Consider the following 27,083-nt stretch of genomic DNA (forward strand, 5'->3'; position numbering starts at 1 on the left):
CTAAGATGTGTGGACTTCAAACTTCCAGAATTTCCCAGCCAGCCTGCTGGCTTGGAGAATTATGGGAGTTGAAGTCCACATATCTTAAAGTTGTTCAGGCTGAGACCCACTGTATTATAGGTATGCCATCATCACATTTAAAGGCCATGGCTGCAAAAATCTGGGCCCTGTGAGATGGCAGGAGCAAAGTGCTGGACCTAAAAGCTGGTCCTTCGTCAGGCTCTCAGGGCCACGCAGACTCAGGACAATTGCTTCTCTGTACAACTCTCAGGATAATCTCCCCAAAGGAAGATGGAAAAGGCAGAGTCTGGGAGTTTGGCTCCCGAGAACTGGGCAGACACGTCCGTCTCACTTCTGGGCATTGCAGGGATAAAGAAGAACACTGAAAGCAAATCAAGAGACTTCTAGGACCAGGACTTGTGAAAAAGAAAAAAGAAAAAAAAAATTGGGTACAAATCTGTACAACAATGCAAAAGGTATTACAGACTAATATTATGATGAAACCAGAATTATTTTTATGGGGTTTTATGGTCAAGGAATTAGAAAAGAAATATGGGAAATTAATATCATATGTGGTAACTGCAGCAAGATTAATGTATGCAAAAAGTTGGAAAAGCAATTATATGCTTACAGTGGAAAACAATAATAAAATTAACTGAACTTGCAGAAATGGCAAAACTGACCAGTTTTGGGCAGAGAACAAACAATAAAAATTTTTTTTAAAGACTGGAATCCTTATATAAACTTTTTGCTGAAAGAAGAAAAAAATGAATTATGGGATTCGGGAATTAAAAATGAGAGGTTGGGGAAAATTTGACAATTAATAGAAAGGCAGAAGGCACAAGTGTACATTTTTGTTTTCAATTTATTTCTCTTATTTTCTCTCTTTCTTCTTGTTTTGTGTATCTTATTACATTAAAATTTTCTAATTAAAAAAAGAGACTTCTAGGGCTATCAGGGAAAGAGATGGTGGTCCTGGCAGAAGGGAAGAAGCAACTAGGAGAGCAGCTTGATATGGCTTATTGGGGTCATCTTTGCACCCACAAACAGCACCATAATGACCCTCCCTTTTATCATTTTTAGGGAAGATCTCTTGCTGCTGCAGCCTGCTGTGGAGGCAGCCTCAATTCTGCAATGCCTTGTCCACGATCTTGGGGGTGACATGGTCATCCATGGCCATCTGGGGTTGCCAGGGGCACGCCCCTTCCCTCAGGGCAGCCGTGGCCATTTGAGCTTGGGCTGCAGGAGAACCTGGATCACTCATTTCTGTGGAGACCTCAGCCCTGCAGCACCTGACCCACGTGTCATAGTGCTGTTCAGGCGTTATGCATGCTTTTTTATTTATCTATTTATTATTTCAATCTAAGGCCACCTCAATCATGCAAGCAACTCTAGTAACACACAACATATTAAAATAATAAAACAAGCAGAACACTTTATTACTGAATCAAGAAAGAAGACCTAAGAACCCAGAAACAAAATTCCGGCATCAGCACAGGTTCCCAGATCTCGCTCCCCAGGGCCTGCTAAAAAGGCCATGTTTTAAAGACTTTCCTGAACAGGGCCACGGCTGGAGGAGGGCTACTATCCGGCAGGGCAGAGCAACCCCAGAAAAGGCTTGTCACTGGGATGCTGGAAGGCCATTTTGTGAGATGGGCGGCTGTATAAATTGGCTAATAAACAAACCCGTTACAACTCTTGACTGAAAAGGCCCTGGGAATCTCACCTGTGACCTGCCTTTGCAAAACCAGCCTGTCTCCCCCATCTCCACGCGCCCTTCAATTTTCTGGAAGACTCGTTAACTGGCTGATACCGGGGGGGGGGCACTTTCTCCACTGATCGCTTCCCCCGCCAGCCGGGCCAGCTGCGACGCCGAAGGGCGGCCGACCCTCGGTCAGAAACGGCCGGAGGAGCAGGTGCCGCCTGGCAGCGGGAAAGGCGGCCAAGGCCCCGCCCGCCCCTCGAAGGAGGGCGGCGGACGGCGGCGGACCCCGCTGGGCCGAGGGACGTGCGGGGCTCTCCCGCCGTGGCCCTTGAGCTGCCCCGAGAGAGTCGAACCGCCCACCAGGGCAGCGCAAGCTCCCCGCCTGCGAGGAAGGCGCCCCGTAGCAGCCGCGCCCGCCCGAGCCATCGGAAGCGACCCGCCGGGCGCCCGCCAGGCCCCTCCGCTTCGGGCACGCAGCCGGTCCCCGCAGCGAGCGGCCGTCCACGTTCCCCTCACTAGGGCCGCAAAAGAACCGGACGCGGCCTTTCTACCCCCTCGCTCTCTATGGCCTTGACGGCGCTTCCGGCCGAGGGCGCCGCCCTGTGTTCCGGAGCAGGCGGGCAGGGCGGGCGGTGACGCGCCGGCAGCCGGAAGTCGCGGCAACTTCCGGTGGGGCAGTGAGGTGGAAGCCGGGTCGGGCGCTGCGGGGCTGCGCTGGTGAGGCGGGACGTGTGTCGCGCGCGGGGCGGCGGCAGCAGCGGGGAAGCGACGGCACCGCCATCATGAAGAAGCAGTTCAACCGCATGAAGCAGCTGGCCAACCAGACGGTGGGCAGGTGAGGGCCGCCCGGGGGGTTCTGGTTCCGAGCCGCGCGCGCTGCCTCCCCCCTCCAGGACAGGCCTGGGCCCTTCAGGTGTGCCGCTTGGATTGGGGACGATGGGGCCTGGGCTCCGACCCCAGGTCCGGGAGGAGCCTCCGGAGGCGCGGGCTTCGTGCCTTCCCTGCCAGAGCCCGAGGCGTTGCCATGGGACACCGAGGAAGCTCAGCCCCCGCGAGCTGGTGCCGGCGGCCCCTCCTTTGGACACGCAGGCTGGTTCCTGGGCGCCCTTACCAGGAGGAGCCGAGCCAGAGTTCGCCCAGTGAGTTGGGGTCGCCTCATCGGGGTGAGCCGGGAATGCCTCCCTGGGCTTCGAACAAGCCAGACTGAAATGTGGCTGGCTAGTTGCTGGCTCAGTCTGTGCGGCCAGCAGGACCCACGGGAGGGCAATGGGGCCTGGTGCTGGAACATCCAATGGAAGCCATCCTATCTACCGGTGTGTGCTTAGGATTTATCCGTCTTCCACTTCTGGATCGAGCGGGTGATCACTCTGGTAATTCTGCCAAGAAAGGTGCCTGTCCTCCAGCAGATGTTCACTCAGAAAAAAAAGTCATATGAGGGAAAGCAGTTCTTCAGCTAAACTGTGTTCAGGGCCATTTAAGACTTTAAGGACACTTGAGTACTGAAAGAGACTAGCATACTGTATGAGGCTGACATAATAGGGGCATCTCAGCCTGCATTATGGGCCAGTTGTGGTTTTTCAAAGTATGTACAGAAACTAAACATTGCAACCATCAATTTAGAGGTAATTAGGGCCCATGTATTAAGATTGACAGTGGGGCAACTAACAAATACATTCTAGAATTAGTTGCAGTTCATTTCATTAGATCCGTCTGCCGAACGGAACTTTAAATCCACAAAAGCCTGTGCTGTAGCATGTTAGTCTCAAATATTTCATCATTTTTATTTCAGAAAACACTTAGGCTGGGTAGTCTTATTTCCATTTTGTTTTGTTTCCTGTAGTACTGCAGAGTATTATCTACTTCCAGTATTTCAGACTGCTGAGTAGATAAGTTGTTAAATACAGAAATCTAAATTAGAGGAAGTAGAAAATGTGTAGGCTCAGGATGTTTTGAGTTGACCTCATTTAAATGGAGACGGCCAGTTTGGTGTAGTGGTTAAAGGCCCTAAACTAGAAACTAGGAGACTTGAGTTCTAATCCCGTATTGGGCACAAAGCTGCTGGATGACTTTGGGTCAGTCCCTCTTCCCTCAGGCCTAGGAAGGAGGAGGCAAGGGCAAACCACTTCCAAAAACGTTGCCAAGAAAACTACAGGGACTTTTTCAGACAGTTGCCAAGTGTCAAGACTGACGTGAAGGCACACACACACACATTTAAATAGACAATGTGCCTAGAACACTGGCAGCACCTTTCCTGGTTTGAAAAAGAGTCCGACCTGGTTAGTACTTGCATGGAAGATGACCAGGAAGCCAAGCCTTTAGATTAGACTGGAAACTTAAAAAACAAACAAACAAACAGAATGAGGGAATTGGACAGCCTTTTAAACTTGACAAACAAATAAGGTAATGGCAACCTCTTTCAATAATGCTGCCAAGAAAACTGCATGTAAATCATCAGTTGAAAAAGTCAGGAGTTACTAAACCAAATCTTGCCTTCTGCTGCACTAATTGATTTTAGATAAGCTTTTCTTTCTCAGCCAAATTGAAGATAATATTTAAATAATTTATATGGCTGCCTAACTCAAACAATGTGACTCTGGGCTGCTTACAACAGAAAACAAACCAAGATAAAAATATCTGGGTCAACTGGGGGGTGGAGGCAATCATTCCAAAGGACAGGTGCCTCTATAGAAAAGGCATCCCTTCTAGGTCCCAGCAGGTTTCAAGGAAGGGCCCCAAAATGTGCCCACCATCTTAAAGCATGAAGACAAGCAGATGTCCTTGGGGAGAAGCAATCTCACAAATAACCTGGTCCTATGCCACAAAGTGCTTACATAGCTTACAAGGCTGCTGTAAGAACAGAGTGTGTACTGTAAGTAGTAATTTCAATGCTATGAGTTCCTATATAAATCATTATTTACTATTGGTATTGACAAATAAGGTAATCAAAAAAGTATTATTTCAGCAGTAGCACTCTGTAATTTCGTTTGTAAAAAAGCTATTAAAATAGCAATTTAGACAGTTTCCAAATCTTAAAATGGCTAGTAGTAATATTCCCTTACTACAGATAAAAGGGCTGATACTGATGGCCTTATTGAAACTCTAGGGTTAGGCCCTAATGCAAACCCTATTGAAAAGTGGTGGAGGAGAAATTTAAGACAGGGACATCCTGGCCCAGATTTCAGTCACTTGGAAAGAGTAATTTTACTGTCTGCCTCATGCCAGTCGTTTTTCCGTTTTACATGTCATATTGCTCAAATTGAGAATCTACCTTGAGAGTTTGAATAGAAAATGAAATATAAATTGAATGAATTTTTAAAACGTAAGAATGTTACAGATACAGTACGTATTCTCTTTTGAGCAAAACAGGTGAAAATCTTGAATGGATGTGGAAATCAGAGTGAAGTGTACAGTATGTAACTTAACAAAGTAACCTTTGATTACTACAGCCATATATGGTTAAGGTAGGGATAGGGAACCTTTGCCTGTGGTCATAAAAAGTTTCTGTTTCGAGTTTAATTTATTGAAGGCATTTAGCAGGAGGTATCACATTTTGCCATACAGAGCATTAATACATTTTGCCCAGGAGAATAATATGCACTTAAAAATCTTCATATATTCTTGCCAATTTGTGAGTAAGCATATTCAGTATTACAGGAAGATGTATAAACAAATTTATTTCAACTTTAAATGAGAAATTAAGGAGGGGTTTTTATTAGAGTCAGTTTAATTACTAAAGCAGGGAGAAGCACTGACTACTCTCTCTTGCCCTCCCACCCACTGGGGGGAAATGAAATAAACCAGCTCTCATTAGACCAAAATTAGTGAGCTTGGAATATTTTAGAATGATCTGAGTAATTCTATTTTTAAGTGGAGCATATCTCTACCTATTTATTGTTTCTTCTTGTTTCTTCTCAATTTAAGCTGCTAAAAATAAGTTGACAATGATGTATCAAACAGTGTGTCTCCATACTACCTGAAATGACTTAGCTAAATTTGTTGTTGGCAGGGTGAGGAAAATGCAGGTTCATAAAAATTTCAAACAGAATGAATGAGGGCAGACTGCGGGACAGCTTTGCAGAACCTGTTTTGCAGCTTCCGTGGGTCCCACTAGAGGTCCTGAAAACTGATAGCGACCCTAAGATTACCACAAAAGATGTGTTCAGTTTAGTGTCTCCTTCTAGGGCTAGGTTTTGCTCTTGGTTTCACTAGGTGAGAGTCAGTGAGGGATGGCATGTAGCTCTTCCCTCCCTGCCTAGAGAAAGAGAATGACCCTATCATTCCAGAGAGGGATACACAAGGGAGGGGGTTTATTGGGTTGGTAAGATGGTAGGAGGATGTGTGTAAGTATGGGATAGTATGTAAGAGAAGGAAGTGGTTAGTGGGCCAGTAAGAGTGGACTACTCTAGTCTGCCTTGGTTGCATGGGTGTGGAAGAGGGGGGAGTGGTGGAGGGGGATCACCTGGACCTCTGTTTATTGGGCTCAGTGATTAGGAAGGATAGGCTGTAGCAGACATTGCCTGTGTGTGAACTGAAAAGTTGTGTTGTTGGGGAGAGATGAACAAGCAAATGTTGGTTGTAACTGGTGGGGAAAGGTTTATAACAGGAAGCACCGGGCTTGCCATTTCAGAGGAATGGCAGGGGAGGATGTGTTACTGGTCCCCTCCTGCTTTTCAACCTCATTTCTGGATCTAGGAGGTTAGACTGCTGGTAACTTTGGTCTCATGGTACTCTTGATCAGTACCAGATCTTTTCAGTAAAACTGCATTCATACACAATTTGGTCATGGACAAGTGAAGTGGACCTGGTGTGTATAACCAAAGACTTATTAGGTGATGTACACAGGATGCTCTCGAGATGCTCTTCTGTGTTTTGGGTCTTTTAGCAGCTGCAACTGTAAGGTCTCTGTGTGGGGTGGGGTGGGGGGTGGGGAGATGATCCTCTGGAACACCATGGCTGTGGCCCAGCACTCTGCTTTAGAGATGTTGGCATATGAGGACATGTTGGGGACTCTATACTACCCACTCTGCTACTTAACAAGATCCGATCCTGACCTTCTGATTTTCATTGTCAGACTGGCATTTACCATCTTCCCAACTACTAGTGTTGGGAGATTTCAATCTTTGTGGAGGATCAGGAGTTCATGGCCTTCTTTGGCTTTTCCCAGGTAATCTCTGTTTTGACTCATTTGACCTTGTAGTAGCTGGCTTGTGATCTCAGGACAAAGGAAGTTGCTATTAGGCTTTTGCTACAGCCAGGTCACTTCCTAGTCCCAGTGAGGCTTTTTGCTTCCAGGCAGAGGACTGATGAAGGTGGTCCATCCCAGGCACTTTGCTGAAGTGGATGAATTGTGTTGGGGCCATGTGGATTTTCCCAGCAACCTGGCAGACAGTGTCATCAGAGGCAACCAGAGCACTGTGTGATTGCTCCTGAACAGGTTCTCTTTGTCTGCAGGCTCAGAAAATTCCTTGGTTTATTGAAGAACTCAAGGGGTTTAATCAGCATAAAAACGGCTGGTGCACTAGTGGAGGAAGGCTGGTAGTGAATCTGACTGAATGCAAATAAGAGTTCACATTCCAGAGAACACTATGGTGATAAGGTTGCATCATTGTTGCATCATTGGGGTGTTACCTAAATGTGATAGTTCCCTTAATAAATAATTCTTTCCAATCTAGTTTTTCACAGAGTCTTATTTAGTAAAATTTATTGAGATGAAAGGGATGGGATTACAAGAATGTCAGCAACTGAACTATTTCCCATTTAGAACCAATTTATCCCCTAATAAATTAGCCTTTCTCTGATCCAGCTGGGGAGTAGGTCTTTTCATTGGTAGCAGAGAAATTAGATGTTTGCATAAGTGTGTCCTAAATCTTCATTACCCTGGAATCTAATCCTTCCAACAGTTCTGTTTAAAGTGGCCTGGTGCCTGTTGGAGAAGTGAGCAAGATGATCCATCCATAGGCTGCTGTGAGTTATCGGTATAAGGTTTCACTAATAAAATTGCTTATATTTGATCCAGTCTGGAGCCTGCATATGTGGGGTTGGAAGAGGTGACTGAGGCAGAATCTTATAATGTTACTTGGCATTTATTTTCAGTTGTGGACTGAAAAATCAGAGAGGATGCTCGTGGGCTTGTGAGCTGGGCCCATGTCCCAACAACCTCCTTTGGGCTGCTGGAACAGGATGAACAATTAAATCCAGGAAGTTGGCAAAATTTCTTTGGGGAGATGGGTTGTACCAGCTGCCTTAAAGAAAACAGAGATGCACCCTCTCCTGAAGAATCCTTTTCTGGAACAAACTGTATTGGACAACTACCCCATTCCCAACCTTTCCTTTCTGTAGCGGGTTGTGGAAAGGTTACTGTAATTGAATATCAGCTGCAGAGTACAATAGGTGAAACAAGTGATCTGGACTCCTTTCAGACAGGGCGCAGGATGAAAACTGCATTTGTTACTCCGGTTCATGTCCTTCATCGTGACATGCTCTGGGGCATGACCTGTGCCTGGATTGTGGAGGTGCAGCCCTCTTGATCCTTTTGATTTTTTCAGGGGCATTCAGTACATTGATCGCGGTATTCTGCTGGACCACCTGTAAGCGTTGGACACACTGTTTTGCAGTGGTTATGCTTCTTTGTGAGTGGCAGGCCCAGTCAAAGGTGGTTGGGAAAGTGCATCGGGCAGGTGATTGTTCCCTTTTGTCCTGCAGGACATGGTTCTCTTTCCCTGCATTTTAACATCTACTTGAAACTGCTATGGTTCAGGATAGGTATCCTCAATATGCAGGTGTTATCATTCACAGGTCTCTACTCCAGGCCAAGACAGAGAGGTGGTGGAGTTCTTGACCAGGTATATGGAAGCTGATGTACTATAAAGTATGGAGCAAACTAAAATTGAATCCTTGCAAGATGGAGGTGCTCTTTGTCCAAAAGACATCTGTCAGCTCCAATCCAAGATGGGGTTGCCTTCTACCTGAAGGAGCAGGCGTGCAACTTGGGGGTTCTCCTGGACCCATGGTTACTGCTGGATTTGCAGGTAGAGACTATGACAGGGGAAAACTCTGACCAGCTTTGGTGTAACATCTTTGCTGTAACACCACAATTAAGTATTAAAAAATCTCACTCTGAACCATAACTTCAGTTCAAGTACAGTTCAAAATACTATTAGTTCAGTCTGCCCTTGGTGACTAATGGACTTGAATTGGGTTTCAGAGGGAGCTGGGAGTTGTTTCTGATGGTCTGCTGCATGGTCCAACTGAGGCCTTGGTCATCGCTTGAAATGAGAGGGCGGCTGAACTTTGGATTAGATCACACACATGCAACCTCTCCCCTTCCATGGATCCCATCACTCTCCATGGTGTACGGAAGAGTTGAGGGAGATGTAACAGGAAAAGAGACATCTAGAGTGTTGTTGGAGGTCAGTGAAGGATGAACTTGACCGGACATGGGTTAGAGCTGCTATTAAGGCCTACCTTGTGGAGGTAAGGGCAGTAAAGCGGCAATATTTCTCCACCCTTATTGCATCCGCAGATAGCCACCCAGCAGCCTTGTTTAGAGTGATCCCAGCCCTTTCGGGTAAAGGGGGCTCGGAAGTTTACCTACAAGACCACAGGGAGGATTTTGCAGAGCATCTGTCAGACAAAATCACTCAAATTCATTTCCACTTAGACGCCAGCCTTGGTGCAAGTCCTGTGGAGATGCCTGGGACACTGTCTTGCCTTGTTATCTGAGAATGGTTTGAACCTGTTGGGCCAGAGGAAGTGGGCAGAGTCCTTATGACTGTGAGCTCAGCCATCTGCTCAATAGATTCATGCCCCTCCTGGCTTGCTAAGGCTGCCTGGGGGGTGATGTGTGGTTGGGTTCTGGGGGTGGTGAATTCTTTCTTGAGAGAGGGGGTTGTTCCACTGCCTCAGAAGGAGGCGTTGGTTTATCTTCTCCTCAAGAAGCTAGTGCTAGATCCCACTATACTGGACAATTTCCATCCAGTATCCAACTTTCCTTTTTTAGGGAAGGTTGTGGAGAAGGTGGTTGTGCAAAAACATCAGCGGACCCTGGATGAAGTGGATTATCTGGATCCCTTTCAATCAGGATTCAGGCCTGGGTATAGGACAGAGACAGCATTGGTCGCACTTTTGGATGATCTCTGGTGGCAACAGGATGGGGGGTAGTGCATCCATCCTGGCTCTTCTTGACCTCTCAGCGGCTTTCAGTACCATCAGTCATGATATTCTTCTGGATTGGGTCCACAGAGTAGGAGTGGACAGCACTGTATTGTGCGAATTTTCTTCCTTTCTATGGGGCCAATACCAGTCAGTGTTGATCAGGAATGAGAAGTTCCACCCTCAGCCTCTACTATGTGGAGTTCTGCATGATTCAGTACTCTCTCCAGTCCTGTTTAGCATCTACATGAAGCCATTGGGTGAGATCATCTGTTGCCATCGGGTGAGGTATCAGTATGGAGATGATACTCAATTACAATCTGTGCCCCTGGCAAACAAAGCAATGCTGTTGATGTCTTTGGAGGCTGTGAAGGTCTGGATGGGGAACAACAGACTTCAACTGAACCCTGGCAAAACTGAGTGGCTCTGGGTTTTAGGGTCTTCTAGATCAGGGACTTTACCATGTTTGGTACTGGATGGGGCTACGCTGCCCCAAACAGACCCAGTGCACAATCTGGGGGTCCTTGTGGACTTACAACTCCTACTCAAAGAGCAGGTGGCAATCATGGCCAACAGGGCCTTTGCACAGCTTCATGTTGTGCGCCAGTTGTGCCCGTTCCTGGATTGAGAGGCTCTGCTCCCAGTTATTCATGTCCTCATCACCTCCTGAATGGACTAGTGTAATGTGCTGTACATGGGACTGTCCTTGAAGAGTATCCGGAAGCTTCACCTGGTGCAGAATGTGGCGGTGTGGGCAGTTATGTGTGCCCCTAGAACAACACACGTTACACCTCTGCTCCACAAGCTCCATTGGTTGCCAGTTTGCTTCCAGGTCCTGGTGCTCGTTTTGAATTTTAAAGCCCTACATGGCATGGGCCCAGGTTTTTTAAGGGACTGCTTTTCTATGGTGACATCTACCTGTCCCATCAGGTCTGGCAGGAGCATCATGTTACGGATCCCATCTGCTAAAGAGTTCCATCTGATGGGACCCAGGAGAAGAGCCTCTTCTGCTGTAACACCCACCCTTTGGAACTTCATTTCCCCCAAGGTGAATTAGCTGTGACCCTGTTGTCTGGGAAATCCCTTAAAATGTGTTTTTTTTTCAGCAGGCTGGGGGATCCCATGGTAATGAGGAACCCATAAGATGGTTGCACTGCATGTGAGATTTTGGTGGATTCTCCCATGGTCTTATTTATATTTTATTGTTTTAATGGTTATTTAAGATTTGTTTTATCCAACGCTGCCCAGAGTCACCTTACTGAGATGGGCGGCTATATAAATGTGATAAATAAATAAATAAAATGCTGTTTTTAACCCAGAAGGTCCTTCATGACTCCAGGAATCTTCAGGTTCATTTACTTCAGACAGAGCAATCCTATCCTATAAGCTCTTGAATAGAGATGTTCAAAGTCCCCTCCAATTTGCGCTGCTAAGGGGGCAGAGGTGGTGTTTCTCTGTAGTAGCCCCTTCACTTTGGAATAGCTTTCCCCCAAGGTTTGGTTAAACACCTATTTTGATACCATGTAGGAAAGGTGTAAAAACAATGTTATCCTACAGAACCTTTGATTTCTAACTGTCACCATTGAGATTTTGAACCTAGGGGTATTATTATCTAACTTGTCTTAATTATTAACAAGGCTTCGTTTTTTTTCCCAACATGGCACCAAGGTAGGGAGTGGAGCATAGTTGGGCTCACAGTCTCTGTTTGCTTTAGGACAGGGGTCCTCAAACTTTTTAAGCGGGGGGCTGGACTATAGTTTGAAAAAAGCATGAACGAATTCCTATACACACAGAGGATCCCTCCTGCAGAGTGTGAGGAGAGGAGGAGAGCTGCCGGACCCAGCATACCTGTCATGTAGAATAGTCCGGCTCTGCGATCTCCCTCCTCATGCATTGCCTGCAGCTCCTGACACAGCCCCAACACTTCCACTTCTGACAGACAGCAGCAGCGGTCAATCAGGCGGGCGGGCCGGATAAATGACCCTGGCGGGCTGTATCCGGCCCGTGGGCTGTACTTTGAGAACCCCTGCTTTAGGATGTTGGAGAGGTTTTGTGGAGCTGAAGTAGAGGTAGAGAATTGTTTTGCATATAGTGATCCCTCCAGTATTTTCCATGCTTTCCCCCTGGATCCAAGGCTGGAAATTCATGCCTTTTGTCAGGCGTTTGGGTGATGGGAGAGCTGGAGACTGTGGGTGATAGCGTTCCACCATCACTGGTGGTGATGTAGGATCCCCTCAGAGTTGGCAGAGACAAAGGATTTAGATCCCTGCATCCAGCACACCAATCACCTGTGTGGCAGCCAGCAGTGTGGTGCAGTGACCTAGTTGGGCACGGAGGGAGGGGTTGCCCTCAGAGATGTTTCCCCAGGTTTAAAGACCAAAGGGCCCAGGGGCTGGAGTAGCCATGGTCATCAGGGACATTCTTGTGGCATTCAGAGATGTTGCCCCCCAAGTTACCAGATGTGAGACCCTGTTCATTAGGTTGGGCTATAGGGATCAGTTGGGATTGTTACTGTAATACTAGCCTCCTTGCTGCATAGCATCTTCCCTGTCTGAGCTCCTCAACTCCATGGCTAGGCTGGCAGTGGAGTTCCCCAGGGTTATGGTCCTGGGGACTTCAGTCTGCCTTCTCTGGTGAGTTGGAAGTGGCTCAGGTGTTCATGGCCACCATAGTCTGTTCAAGGTGTTCATGGTCTGGCCCAGGTCATTGAGGGCATGACACATAATAGTGGTGAAACTTTGGACTTGGTTGTCCTGTCAGGATGATGGCAATATAGTCTGGAGTTGGGGGAGATTGTCATCCCTCCCTATTATGGTCAGATCACTTTCTGATCACAGAGTGTTCCAGTACTATTCCCTGTCCCAGGATGGTGGGATTTATTTGATTGTTCTGTGCCAGGCCCTTGATGGACTCAACAGGGTTTCAGAGGGATTTGAGGTTGTTCCTGAAGGTTTAGTGCATGGTCCATTGAAAGGTTTGGTTGCTCCTTGGAATGAAAGGGCAGCTGAGGCTTTGAATCAGATCATACCTATGTGGCCTCTCTCTTCTCGTGGATCCCAGGGCTTCTCTTGGCTTACAGAGGGGCTGAGAAAGGTGAAATAGGTTAAGAGATGCTTAGAGCACTGCTGGAGGTCAACAAGGAGAGAACCCAACCAAGCACATGGTACAGCCACTATTAAGGCCTGGTGATAAATGTGGCAGCTTTTCCACCCTTATTGCATCTGCAGATAGGCATCCAGCGGGCCAGTTCCAAGTGACCCAGTTCCTCCTTGGTAAGGGAGCAAGACTCATTTACAGTACCGTTGTGTAGAATGCTATGCATCTGTTGGATTTGCTCCAAGGTGGACTCTGGCTTTGAAGCAGGTCTTACGGAGTTGACCAAAGCCCAGCCTTGCAATGTTATCTGAGATGAGTTTCATTATGTCACTCCTTAGGAACTGGACAGGGTTCTTAGGGTATGAGTTCAGCTACTGTGTTTTAGATCCACGTGGACTACTGCAGTGCACTCTATAGGGGTTGTCCTTGAAGAACATCTGGAAGTTAGAATTGGCCCAGAATGTGGCATCACGAGCAATTATGGGTGTGCCTTGGTACACCCATATTTCACCCCTGCTTCATAAACTGCATTGGCTCCCAATAGTCTTCCAGGAACAATTCAGGGTGTTAGTTGTCATCTATAAAGCCCTTCATGGTAAGGGGCCAGAATATCAGAGGGACCATCTCTCTCCAGTTATCTCTGCCTGCTGCATCAGGTTCAGCAAAAGAGGCATGCTCCAAGTCCCATCTACTGTATTAAAGATGTCATCTAGGAGGATCCAGGAAGCATGCCTTTTGTGTGGCTGCCCCTGCCCTTTGGCACCCCAGCCCACACAAGATTAGAGTGACCCTAACCCTGCTAGTCTTTCTGAAAGCCCTCAAGACCTGGCTATTCCCTCAGGCATAGGGTTGGGAATACAGGTAGTCCTTAGGTTATGACTAGTACAGGCAGTCCTTGTGTAACCGGATATATGGAAGAAGAGACTAAAGGATGTTGGTTGCTTCATCCTTCATAGCTGATAGCACTGGCATTGGAATGTTTATCCAGACTTTAATAGGCTAGGTCAGTGTTTTTCAAACTTGGCAACTTGAAGGTGTGTGGACTTCAACTCCCAGAATTCCCCATGCTGGCTGGGGAAGTTGCCAGTGTTGAGAAAAGCTGGGCTAGATTTTCCGCTGACAGCTGCTCACCTGTTGCGACTTAAAAGCTGCCGTTTTCTACCCAGCTACCTGGATATAAGCTCCATAGACTTCAGTGGACTTACTTCTGGATAAACATGTGGACATCTCAGCTGTTAGAATGATTTGTGTTGTCTTTTTGTGCAATGTAGTAACCTGCCAAGCTCCTGTAATACATTTGTTCTTGATTTAAGACTGAAACAAACTTAGAGAGTAAAAGCAAATCTTAGATTACTGGGACCGTTTGTTTTGCCTTCACTTCCACCTGCGGTTTAATAATTGATTGTACAACCATGGGAATCTAGGAGTAAATTAAGATAGTAAGAGTGGAGAAGTAGTAAAACAAGGGTTCTCTTCATATGCAAATGGTCTGGGTTGATTTGGAGTTAGAAAGTGCAACATGTTTAACCTATTTTTCTCTTTTTTGCAAAAACTATAGAGCACTCTGACTCAGACACAGAAGTCACTGAAGAGAAGTACCCAGGTTGGCAGGATGTTTAGTTATTTCCTCCATGCTGTTTTCCCAGATAAAATTGCGCCCTTGCTCTGCATGACATTTAAGCAAAAGTGATGGGGGTTGGCTGTTGGGCTTGCACTGGAGAGAGTTAAATTCCCCCCAGCCAGAACATTTATTAGGTGACCTTGTGCTAATCACACTCTTAGGATAATCTTTCTAGTTTAATACACTTAATGAGATTAAAGGGGACCACGTGCACAAGTGCGAACACCTTGCATGAAAGTTTGGATATGAATGCATTCCTTACAGAAAGCTTTGCAGGTAACTCTTCTCCATTAGGAGAAAACGCAAAGAAAGGGAAATGAAACCCTTTCCTCTTCATCCCTTACAGTAGCTGCCTCTTACAAATCTAAAGTTGCAGAATATCCAAGTCAGTCAGGCTGAAAGATGTTCCGGCAGTTACAGTCCCTGTGCAACCAAGATGAGAAGCTGGTCAATAAAAAGTTTTGTTTAAAGCTGTAAAACACTTGAGATTCCAAGATGTCACATTTGACATAGTGTCAGCTAAATGGCTGCAGTTTTCCTTCCTCATTGTATGTGTTATCTGACAATTCCGTTTGTAGTTTGACCAAAGGTTGATTTGGCTTGTCAGGCACTGTTTTTCAAGGTTCATGCCTGCTGTTGTAGTGACAAGTTTTAACTCAGGGCAACGCACTGTTTTCCCTGTAGGCTTTTCTTCCATCCCTTTAAAGAACCCATAAAGAAAGCTATATTGAGCTTCTGTTTCTGGTTGGGTTGTCTCACTGCATTTTACTGTCTTGTCATGTCTGTTTGCTGTGATCTTCCTCTTTCAAGATGAGATGCCATAGGACAAGCTCTAAATTAATGACTGTACCTTGTTTAAAGCTTCGCAGGGCAGGAGGAAATGGAAGTTAGTATGTTCATTAATCTTCCCAGGCTCAGTGCTACAAATGTTTTGAGTTTGCTTCCAAAAGAATCTGTTGAGTGGTGGGAGTTGTCAGGTACGCGTGTGAGAATCAAACCTTGTATGTGATCCTTCCCCTCCCCCCCTTTTTAGTGTTTGTGCGTGTATAACAGAGAGATAAGGGCAGTCTGAATCTTACCATGAGGAGGGGGCACTTCTTTTGTAAGGGTTTTCTTCTGGCAATTGAGAGCTGAACAGGCTTTTGAGCTTTGTACTTCCCACTTAGCTATATCAAAAGTGAACCCACCTTTCCTTCTGTGAGATGGGCACATGTTGATTTTGAAATCGGGCTGTGGTCAGTTTTTGTAACAAGTGGCAGTCTAAGTTTATTAACTTGAACTTCCAATATAAAAGCATGTTCTGTTAAATTCCTGTAGACATTTGTACCATATTTTTCCATGTAGCAGAATAATATGTGGAATAAAATGTATTTCTGAAGTTTAGTGATGAGTGGTAGATCTTAAAGTAGCCCAGCGCAGTGATATCAGCAGTCCTGAGATTGGTACGCAAGAAACCCTCGAGGAGAAAAACGTCCCGGCAGTGGGCACGCTCGGCTTCCAAGGAATGCAGCTGGCCATTGGAGGAGAAGTGGAGGACTGGGTGGAGGGGGTGTGGCATGTGTAGGATGAAGGGTCTCCTGGGCTGACCGGGCGCTGGAAAGGGTGCTCCATTAGTTGTGTGGAATATAATTGGGGGAAGCAGCTGGCCACAGGCTGGGAACTTGGGCTTCCCGGGGTTTTCTGCCAAAGAAAAGAAAGAAGAGGAAAGTTGTACTGCCCTGTGTCTGTTTAGACCTGGGAATAAGCCCTGTGAGATTCAGTAGAGCTTACTCTGGAGTAGAGTGGAAGAGAATTACACTGTCGGTCTTGCTCAGCCAGCTTCCCCATGATATTTCCCGTTTCTGAATGTTATTTATCGTCTTTGTGCCTGATGGTGAAGAATGCAGTGTCAATTAGCAAGAATTTCTTTATCAGCCTTGCTATAAATAATGGTTGTGTTTACAGAGAAAAAATTGAAATAGTTTGCTTGACTGCTGATTTGATAAACTCTAATTCAATTGTTTGCCTATTCCTAATCAACAAAAGTTATTTATATTTAACTATTTTGTAAGTTCTGATATATTTTGAAGCAACTCTCAACTTGCTGGCTAGGTTCATTAATTACCCTGAGCCATAGTGTGATTTTAACATGTTGTGTGATCCTAGCCAAGTTGTGGTCTATTGATAAACGATACTTAAGTACCATGATGGTTATAATGTGCAAACTCACTATGTCTTCCTCATTTTTAATATTGGACTAGGGCTAGTTTGGCATGCGTTACTGTTATAAAAATTATTGAGCATGTAAAGTATGCCCATAAATTCTAAATATTGCTTTTGTATTGTGCCAAAGTTGTTTGTGCTGATACTATATAGACCTGTAGTTGGCTTTAACAAAGCATTTGACAATATCAAGCCCATTATTTAAAGGTATTGAGCAGCGGAGGTATGTGTTGATTAAACCCACAGGCTGGATGTGTCCAGTACCATGCAAATTCCTTCTGTAGTTTTCCAACTAATTAGGTTGTTTAGTGTCTAGTGCAGATTTTGCCTGGCTCATCCTTGCTAATTTTAGCAATTCCATTTCTTCTGCTACTACAAAGAATGGTTTAATACATGAAGTGCTGTAATTGCAGCCAAAACCCAGGAAAACCTCAATATTATTTAAATCATGTTTTTACCACAAACCCTATCGCTGCCAAGGAACAAAATAATCTTTAAAAATCTGTTTAGTTATTTAAAATCTGTTTGGGTATTTATTTTAGTTATCTGGAAGCTTCAGCTGGTTCAAAATGCAGCCTCACGGGCATGCGCCCCAAAGATGGCACATGTTACACCTTGGCTGCATGAGTTTGCTTCCGGGTCCAATTCAAGGTGTTGGTTATCACCTGTAAAGCCCTACGTGGCATAGGACCAGGTTACCTGACGGACCATCTCACCCCCATTGTATCTACCCGTCCCACCTGGTCAGGCAGAGAGGGTATGCTGCGGACCCCGTTGATGAAAGAATGTCGACTGGCGGGGTCCAGAAAGAGAGCCTTCTCTGCTGTGGCCCCTGCCCTATGGAATACTCTTCCCCCAGAGGTGAGGCAGGCCCCAACTCTCTTGTCCTTCTGGAAAGCAATTAAGACCTGGCTCTGCCAACTGGCATGGGCAAAAAAAGGGGCAACCAACCCTGGGGGTGGCTGGCACCTTGAAGATGCTCCCATATGTTAACATTTTACTGAACATCAACATCAACATCTTGGAAGATATTATTTGCGTATGTGTCTGATTTTATTCTATTTTTACTGTATTTTATATTATTTTTATTGTATTTTAATTAATAATTATTGTTGTTTTATTGTGAACCTCCCAGAGTCACTTTTTCGTGAGATGGGCAGTATCTAAATTTGAAATATAAATAAATAAAATAAATAAATAAACAAAATAATAAAAGGTAGACACAGGCTCAACATACTCAGTTACATAATTTTACAGTGGAAGTGAAATTATGTTTCCATAATTCTTCAGATGGGGGAGGTTCTACTGTTATTTCTTTTGATCTGCAAAATTTATAAACGTTTTCTACTCATCTACATATATCTAATTTTGCTAACATTTATTATTAATATTTATTTAAATTTATTATAGCCGCCCACTCCCATATACAATTCTTGCAATAACGCAGTATTCCATGTGCTTTTTTGAAGTCATGTTTCAGGAGGCAAGCATGCTTAGTAGTGCTAAGGAATGTTACTATTTTCTTGGTGAGTAATTAAATTCCTTGAAAACCACTTTCCAAAAAATCCTTATTACATGGTTATCCTAAGTGAAATAAACATTCCTTTTGTTCAGGACCTCCTTCTAGCACTTTGGAGAAATTGTTAATAGAAATTGAAGAACGTTCACAAGTTATAACCAATCTGTGCGGCAATTTGCCAGGAAAGTTCATAAATTCAAAGAATCAAAGGGGGGATGGAAAAGCATTGCTTCACTGAGGTCCAGATATACTGTCTGTGGTAGTCCTTTGGTCTACTAACTCTATCAAAGGAGGCGATAAGGTTAGTCTAGTACAGTTTGTTTATGACAAACCTGTGCTTGCTCCTGTTAATTGTAGCATGTTCTCAAACATCCTGCTTAATAATCTGTTTGAGGACCTTGCCCAGTAGCTGACAGGTCTGTGGTTTCCTGGTCCTCCTTCCCATTCTTGAAGATTGGGGTGACATTTGTCTTCTCCAGTTTTCTGGGACCTCACCAGTCCTTGGGAGTTCTCAAAGATTATAAGAGTGGTTCTGTAAGAACGGCGGTACTCAGTTCCCAACAAAAGCAACTCCCACTGAAGCCAATGCAGGTTCAAAGAAAAGTTCATTTATTGGAAAGTAGTATACAGCTCTAAAGCATTACTGGAACTGAGTCCCACGTGTGCCAAAACTTAGTTTTACCTCATTCCCATCAAGCACATCCCCTTACAGTCTTGGACCCTTTTCGCATGTCGAGGATGTCCTCAGGTTTCACCGTTGATATGGCCTTGGCCATTCCTGGGAACGAGATAACAGCTCATCTGCGCTCAGTGGTCCACATTCCCCTTCTTCCCCCCCTTCCTCCCTCCCTGGGAGAAACGAAGCAAGCAAACTAGCAGTATAAGTGACTGATTGCGAGGGTTCTGACATGCCGCCCCTCTGGAAAGAAGGATCAGTTTCGGTCTTCGGGGATGGAGACCTGTAGAGGGATTAGATAGAGAACATATGTGCATTTTTACATTAGAGAAATGGTGATTTTGGTTTGTTCAGGTATTTCTTGTAAAAGTCCTTAATCAACTGTGGTGCTTTCACATGCTTCTCCGCAACCCACTCGCATTGAGATTTGGGAAGATGTTTCATTTCATTTACATTTCATTTGAAACTGTATTCCTCCTTTGTGTCTTTTGGCATCTAAAATCTCTTTTATTTCAAAATGCTGCTCTCCCTCAATCATTGTAGGGTCTGGTGCCACGTGCCACTCTGGTGATTCTTTGTAAGGTTTCAGAAGGCTACAATGGAATACTGGGTGACTCCTCTTGAGATTCTTAGGTAACTGTAGCCGGACTGTAACGGGGTTAATGACTTTGTCTGTTGTAAATGGTCCCACAAATTTGGGTCCGAATTTCTTCGATGGCTGTAGTGTTTTGAGGTACTTAGTCGATAAGTACACTTTGTCTCCCACTTTCCATTCCTTTTCAGGAGATTGCTTGTGATCTGCATGTTTTTCGTAATCCTCCCTTGCATCTTGTAACACCGCTTTAATTATTGGCCAAGTATCTGTCATTTGTTTGATCCATTCATCTACTGAGGCTGCTTGAGTGGATTCCTGGGGAAGTTCTGGGGTAGCCACAAAATCCTGCCCAGTAGCTACTTTGAGCAGGGTAAACCTAGTGCTCTGATGTACAGTATTGTTATAAGCCACTTCAGCAAATAGCCGGAGTTCTGCCCAGTTGTCTTGCTGATAATTTACAAAACACCTTAAATATTGTTCTAATACAGAGTTCAAACGTTCAGAAGCACCATCTGTCTGGGGATGGTTACTCGAACTCAGGGCTTGACTTGACCCAATTAGTTTCACGAAGGCTTTGCAGAACTTTGAAGCAAACTGAACTCCGCAATAGTTAATGATCCGGTCAGGGGCCCAATGCAGTCTATAGATATGCTGTATAAACATTTTAGCCAACTTCCCCACAGTTGGAAGAGATGCACATGCCACAAAGTGGGCTTGTTTTGAAAACAAGTCAGTTACTACCCAAATTACTGTTTTCTTCTCACTCTCAGTTAGTTCAACGATAAAGTCCATAGCAATTTGTTTCCAAGGTTTCTCAGGGTTTGCTACTGGTTGTATAAGCCCCATTGGTTTCCCCCCTTGTCTTTTCACCATAACACATGTGGGGCAGCTAGCCACGTACTCTTCTATGTCTTTCCTCATAAATGGCCACCAAAATTGCCTTTGTAGGAGGTGTAAAGTTTTTACAAACCCAAAATGGCCTGCTGTTTTGCTGTCATGGCCATGTTCTAGGATCAATTTTCTGGATTCAGTTGGGACATACAACTTGCCACCTACCCACCATGCTCCATTTTTATTTGTCAAAGACTCTATTCTTTTGAAACCACTCATCCTTTTCTAAGTTGCAGTTTAACTCAAATTCAGCAAATCTCTCTCTGGCTTGTACTCCTGCTGTTTACCTTGAGCTCTAGTAACAGCCACCATTCCTGTGTGGGAACATGGAACAACGGCAGCGACCACTTCCTCTCGCTGGCTATTATGCTGTGGCAATCTAGACAATGCATCAGCCAGGAAATTTTTCCCCCTGGAATATATTTCAAAGTAAAATTGAACCGACTGAAAAATTGAGCCCATCTGACTTGCTTTGGGGACAATTTCCTTGGAGACTTTAAAGCCTCTAAATTTTTATGGTCAGTCCAGACTTCAAAAGGATGAGGTGACCCCTCCAATAGGTGTCCCCAACTCATTAGCGCCCACCTCACGGCAAAGGCTTCCTTTTCCCACACTAACCAGCACCTCTCAGTCTCCATAAACTTCTGAGAAATGTAAGCACAAGGATGCAACACCTCACTTTCAGTTTTTCAGTAGTAAAACAGCCCCTATAGCCATATCTGATGCATCCGCTTGGATTATAAAAGGTTTCTCAGTGTCAGGGTGTCTGGACAATTAGCTTAGCCTGTTGTGTTTACTAACCCATCCAAGGATCCGTTGGAGTTATGGATGATGCTGATGCTGACCTCTGAAATTGACTCAGCCGCTGGGCATAATTGACAGTGTTTACAACTCTGCCTCCCACAGCAGTTTCATGGTGATATACACAGATGGGGGCAGGTGGACTCTTGGTATCAGTGAGAAGTTATTCTTTGTCATTAAGAATTACTCAACCAAGCGATACTTCATTGAATCACTTGCCTGTCAGGCTTCCCAGTAAGCTTTCTTTAGGGAATTAAAATTTCCAGTGGTTTAGTAACAGAGCAAGCATAGCAAAAAAAAAAAGCCATTTGGTCAGATGTTTACACACATCAAGATGCTGTCCTTGCCCTGAAATGAATAATATCAGTTAGCAAACTAATTTTCTCAGGATGCTGAAACTTCATAACTCCAATGTTATGCTGAAAAGTCATAACTCCACTGCTTCTTCTGCTTGCCCAAAGGGGCCTCGGCTCAGCCAGAACAGTAGCTGGATGGTGGTTTATCTGACACCAAGAGCCTGTTTCTCAAAGCATCTTAACAGTGGGCTGACTTGGGTTTTCCCTTCAGATCTCAGCCCCTCTGCAAGTCGTAACTATGGAACACAAGATAAAATTTAATAGCAGCAAGCCCAGCAGCCAAATGGCTCCTTTCAGGGACTTACCCAGTGCAACAGGTCTTGCCCGAAGACGTTGAAGACCTTTGGGGGAGGTTTTCCTAGATGGGCCTGTTTTTGTAGGAGGGGTTTGTTTCTCCTAAGCATGAGAATAAACATTTCAACATAATTGGGGAGCAGGTCACAGTATACTGTTGTAAGTAGAATGCATTCTGTGCCTATTACTCAAATGTTTTCTGCTTTCCAGTATAGTGATCACACAAATCAAGGAGTCCTCTGATTCTAGAATCATTCGCTCAACAGTCAGCCTATGCAACCTAAGCCGTAGTTCACCACCTCTGTTGTGTGGGAACTGGGTACAGCATATAATTGCACATGTTATACTAATGCCGTAAACCAGCTCTGACATGAAGCTGCTTGTTTTTCTCTCACATTCCGCAAGCATAGAGATAGAGATAGAGATAGAGATAGAGATTTCAATTACATGACCTCTACTTTTCTAGAATCAAGGGATATATATATGGTTAGAGAACACATGGGAATGCAGTCTAACATGCTTGTAGAATCTGATTCACAACAACAATAGCAAAAGCTTTTTGAGGTTTTTTAAAGTTGTAGGCATGAAAGCAGACATGGATAAGAGGGGCCTTTGAAAACCTCATATGACAAGATCCCTGTTGCCAAGCCAAGCTGAACTGAGGGGTTTTTTTCCAGAGTTAATACCTGCTACACTAGCTCAAACTTGCATCAAAAATAGTGAACAAGAATGGCATCCCCCATGAAAAGAACCAGCGATGCTAAGCCTTTTGCAGGAAGAAGTGCAATAGCAGCAGTTTGACTTTTGTAGGATTCAGCAAAAGCAGGACAGCGGGCTGTGAATTCTAGCAGAATAGACTGACTAGTTGTGCTGATAATTATTTCCAAACCTCCAAAGACATTCATTTGTCCAAATAATAGTTTTGCAAGTTGTGCCCAGTACATTCATTTCCCTCAGGAGATGAGCCTGATTCAGTGAACAGTGGGGCTAACAGTAGAAATTCCTCCATCATGTCTTCCGTATGTACTTTCTGTGGACTTACAGTGGGAGACAAATATGGAACTTTATGTGATAGGACCCTGGCTAAAGTGATGAGGAATCAAAGTTGCCTTCTCAACATTTTAAAAGGATTTCTATTCCAATTTTATGCCATTAAAGCTTCTAGAGCTGGTTATCAGTCTTTGAGATACAAGAGAAAAAGTGGGATGCACTGGTTAAAGTGTTGGTCTAGGACTGGGGAGATCTAAGTTCAAGTCCACCTTCAACCTTTGCAAATCATTGACTCTCAGGTCACTTATCTCACAGGGATATTTGGGGAAAATTGGAAGAGGGAATGCTATTGAACCATCTTGATCTCTTGGAGGAAAAGTATTATTCTAGCCCAGTGTTTTTCAAACTTGACAACTTTAAGATGTGGGGACTTCAACTCCCAGAATTCCCCATCCAGCATGCTGGGAGTTGAAGTCTCCATATCTTAAAGTTGCCAAGTTTAACAAATAGTGTTCTAACCAGTAGATAATAAATAGATATCTGACAGGTCACTGTGGTGGAGATAATATGAAGGGAGAGCCCCATGAAAGCTGCCTTAAATTCCTAGAGCAATTTTAGTATAAACCAAATCAAATTATAAAGAAGGATGTGTGGATAGGAAAAAAATACCCTGGCATTAGTTCTTAAGTTATCCTTGTATTAAAACCATTTGGATTTGGGGAGAGCAAAAAATAGCCTTCCCTCAGAGTGCATTACCAATGCTTGATGGAAGAGCTGCTGATGTGACCTTCCTTGAATGTCCATCTGCTGCAGTGTCAGGAAAAGCGCTCTGCCTGCCTGCTTTGGGCTCCCTTGGGTGCGTTAATGGCTTTTCCCCTTGAAAGTACAGCATGTCTCAGTATCAGCAGGCTGTGGGTGAATCTTCGCTCTTAGTGAAAAGAAGGTTCCAGGAAAGTGTTTGCAGCAGCAGCTTTCTAGAGCAGACTCTGGGAGGCATCAAAAAATTTGCCTTTTCTTCCTTCCCTTACTGGAAATCTTGCAGGTTTGATTAGCGGGTCTTTCTTCTCAGTATTATGCTTAGTTCTTTGGCCCCACCATGAATTTTTTTTAGATTTTTTTTATCCTGCCTTTATTATTTTTACAAATAACTCAGGGTGGTGAACATACCTAATCCTCCTTCCTCCTCCTCTTTTCCCCACAACAACCACCCTGCGAGGTGGGTTGGGCTGAGGGAGAGGGACCAGCCCAAAGTCCCCCAGCCGGCTTCCACGCCTAAGGCGGGACTAGAACTCGCCCTGTCCCGCTTTCTGGCCTGGAGCCTTCACCACTAGACCAGCCTGGCTCCCCTTTGCTCCATTCTTCTTACAGTGTAGTTGCGGCTCCAGTCTTTATACATGGACTCGTCTTCCATTCCGCAGATTCTTACTAGTCCATTCCACTTGCAGCTGGTTTTTTTAAAGATGGCCCAAAAGACTTGCTCTAAAATTGATTTGATCAGAGAAGGCCTTTTCAAGTCTCCCTTTTAATTCCTTCTGCTTCTTCAGTCTCCGCAGGCCCTTTGCTTTTCAACTACATTTCCAACTGTTGGTTTTGTTTTGTTTTCATTTCTGCACTGAAAGAAAGAAAATGTTCAGCCCATCTGAAGCCTGATTAATAGAGAAACGGCAGCAACGAAAAGCAGCAAGCCTGAATTAGTATCTCATGCTGGGAAGGAAGAAACATCAGGGCAGGGTTTCTTTAAAAGAGGTGGAGAAGCCGTGGAATATTTTTTTAATGATCGTGAGGTTTGCAAGGAATAGAGGCAGTGTTTAATTTTTAGAAAAAGACCACCGCAGGGGAATGGTCTCTGTGAAAGCGGACCTGGTGATTGCAGCGAAGAACGAAGAGTCAGTGAGTAGACCGTCTCTTTGGCATCTCTCCAGACAGGAAGAGGAAAGGGGATCATCCGCACGCCAGACGGCACTCTCCCAGGTTTTAAGCACTGGGAGGCAATGGAAATAGCCACCTTGCCCACAGCCGCAGTTGGCGCCTTTCAAAGGACACCAAGCTCGCCAACCTCGCTTGCTAATCACTTTCAGAAATTGCTCATTAATTCCTTCTAAGCTATTAGAGAGCTTTGGAACAAGTGCAAAAAGCTAAATAAGATTTTGATCTTAGAAAGTTATAAACGGAGTAAGGGTCCAGATAAATTTGGAATATTGAAACTTTTACAATAAGATTTTGGAATTAATTGTAAAGGACATACAGCTTCTCATGGAAAATAAATCTGTTTTGGTTTTTGGAAGACATAACAGAAATAAGTAATTTCGTGTTTTAAAAACTGATACTAGGAGGGACTAAAGATTTTAGGTAGAGGGAAGAAATACAAGCCTATAAAATGCAAAACATTACAATGAAAATACTGAAGGAGACTTTTGAAGAATGGAGTCAGAAATTAGTAGCCACAATATCGACAATGTCAGTAACGATGTCTGCTTCTGTGGATAGACTACATCCAAAAGATGTTGTTGAAGAAATGACAGATGTAGAACAAATTTTATCTGACAAGACAGAGGTGGTATCAAAAGTGGATTTACAACTGACAGGTGAAGAGAATGACTTGGAAAGGATGTTTCGCTGGATCTACAAAAGAAATTGGATGATGTTTTAAAATTCAAAAGGGAAATACAAATGATAAACCAAGAGAGTGATGATGTGGGAGATCAAGGCTATCAGGAAGGAGGGGGTGCATTCCAGGAGGGGGGAGGAGGCAAGGGGCAGCACAGGCCCCAGGGGGAGCGTGGGAAGACCAAGAGGTTCAGGATAGCCACTCCCTAGAATCTCCCAGGGTATATCTCCTAGTTGCTGTAGTATAGATTCAGTTTGGCAAGATTCGGTCTATAAGGTATAAGCAAGTAAAGGAACTGTACTCGACTGGACTGTTTCATTGTTGTTCTTGGGCTAGGTCTGACAGATCTGGACAATTTTTTCCTATTGGATTTACAAAAGAGGCTTGTCAAAACCTTGAAGAACTCTGTGTGATGGGACAAAGAAGTAATGAAGAGAAATTAAATCCTACAACGGTATTTGAATGAACTAAAAATTAAGACTGTTAGAAGTAAAAGGAAGGAATATAAAGTTGGTTTATTTGATCGTGGTTAAAGCAAGGTACCTTTACTTCTGGCAACACTTCATGGACTTTCTACTGACACCAGAACTGAAAGGTTGATGTTTTATGGATCTGTCTGTAGAAAAGGGATGGGATATGGGATAAAGAGATAATTGTTTGTAACTTTAGAGGGAGTGAAGAGTCACTAAATTTGTTTATACTTGTGATGGTTGGAAGTCACTTCTTTATATATTTCTTTTTCTTTATTATATTCTTTTTTCTTCTCTTTTCTTTTTCCTTGCACCCTTTACTCTTCTCTTTCTTTAAGTCTAGTTTGCATTAAATTTTATTATTATAATCAAAATTCTTAATAAAAAGAAAAAGACCAGCAGAGAACTGATATTTATGGGGGATAAGCCATCAATAATATTTGCTTCTGTTAGGCTGCTTATTGTTTAATAGACAGAAAAAGGCAATCTGTTTGAAGATGCTCTTGCTGTCTATTAGAAACATTTTTTGGCTTCAAGGAGGGATAATTTGGGGATTCTGATGAACTGTACCTTTCTTGTTAGAAGGATACCAGTCTAGCATGGCTGCAGATAGCACCCAGATTTGATGAGGTCACATGCTTTTATATACGGAGGAGTTTCCTGCATCAGAATAGTAGCACCGCAGTGCTCTGATTTATGCCAATACAAAATGCAAGGAACTGTTGGTGTTATGGATTCCAGTATGGCTGTAAAGAGAATGGATAAACTTTCATAAAAGAACTACAGTAATGTCCCTTGTTTTTAGATGCAGCTAGGCGTGTGCTTACTTGTCCAGCACTTCCAGCCCAAAATGTAGTTGGCATTTCTCTCCTCAAGTACCCTGGGCATTTCTGCTTTTAGTATTAAATCAGCTTGTGAGTAACCCATCAAATTTGCTAGTCTGTTGGCAGCATGTGAGTTGTACTTCTGTGCTGGGAACAGAGGAGGAATAGATCCTCCATTCATCTTCCACCAGCTACACTCACTTGCCTGGTGCAGTTCCCAGTCACAGACTAGTCCTTAAATACAGACTGCAGCAGCTCAGCGTAGGGTTCCCATTGCTGCGGGA

The 27,083-nt window shown here is 44.3% G+C and overlaps 1 protein-coding gene across 4 annotated transcripts in view; it reads left to right on the forward strand.

Annotated features, from left to right (window-relative positions):
• The first annotated feature begins 2,356 nt into the window (after positions 1-2,356).
• Positions 2,357-27,083, forward strand: part of ARHGAP17 (Rho GTPase activating protein 17) — a 70,788-nt gene continuing 46,061 nt past the window's right edge. For 2 of the 4 annotated variants that reach the window (XM_088152198.1, XM_088152210.1), the window contains exon 1: positions 2,357-2,540. In XM_088152198.1, coding sequence (XP_088008324.1) covers positions 2,488-2,540 — 53 coding nt within the window. In that variant the 5' untranslated portion in view covers positions 2,357-2,487. The remainder of the gene's footprint in view (positions 2,541-27,083) is intronic. The other 2 variants (XM_088152205.1, XM_088152214.1) reach the window with 1 other exon arrangement.

Source organism: Python bivittatus, unplaced genomic scaffold (genome assembly GCF_059951505.1).
Source record: "Python bivittatus isolate LINGU-HERP-01145 unplaced genomic scaffold, Pbiv_v1 ctg000030_np1212, whole genome shotgun sequence".
Lineage (NCBI taxonomy): Eukaryota > Metazoa > Chordata > Lepidosauria > Squamata > Pythonidae > Python > Python bivittatus.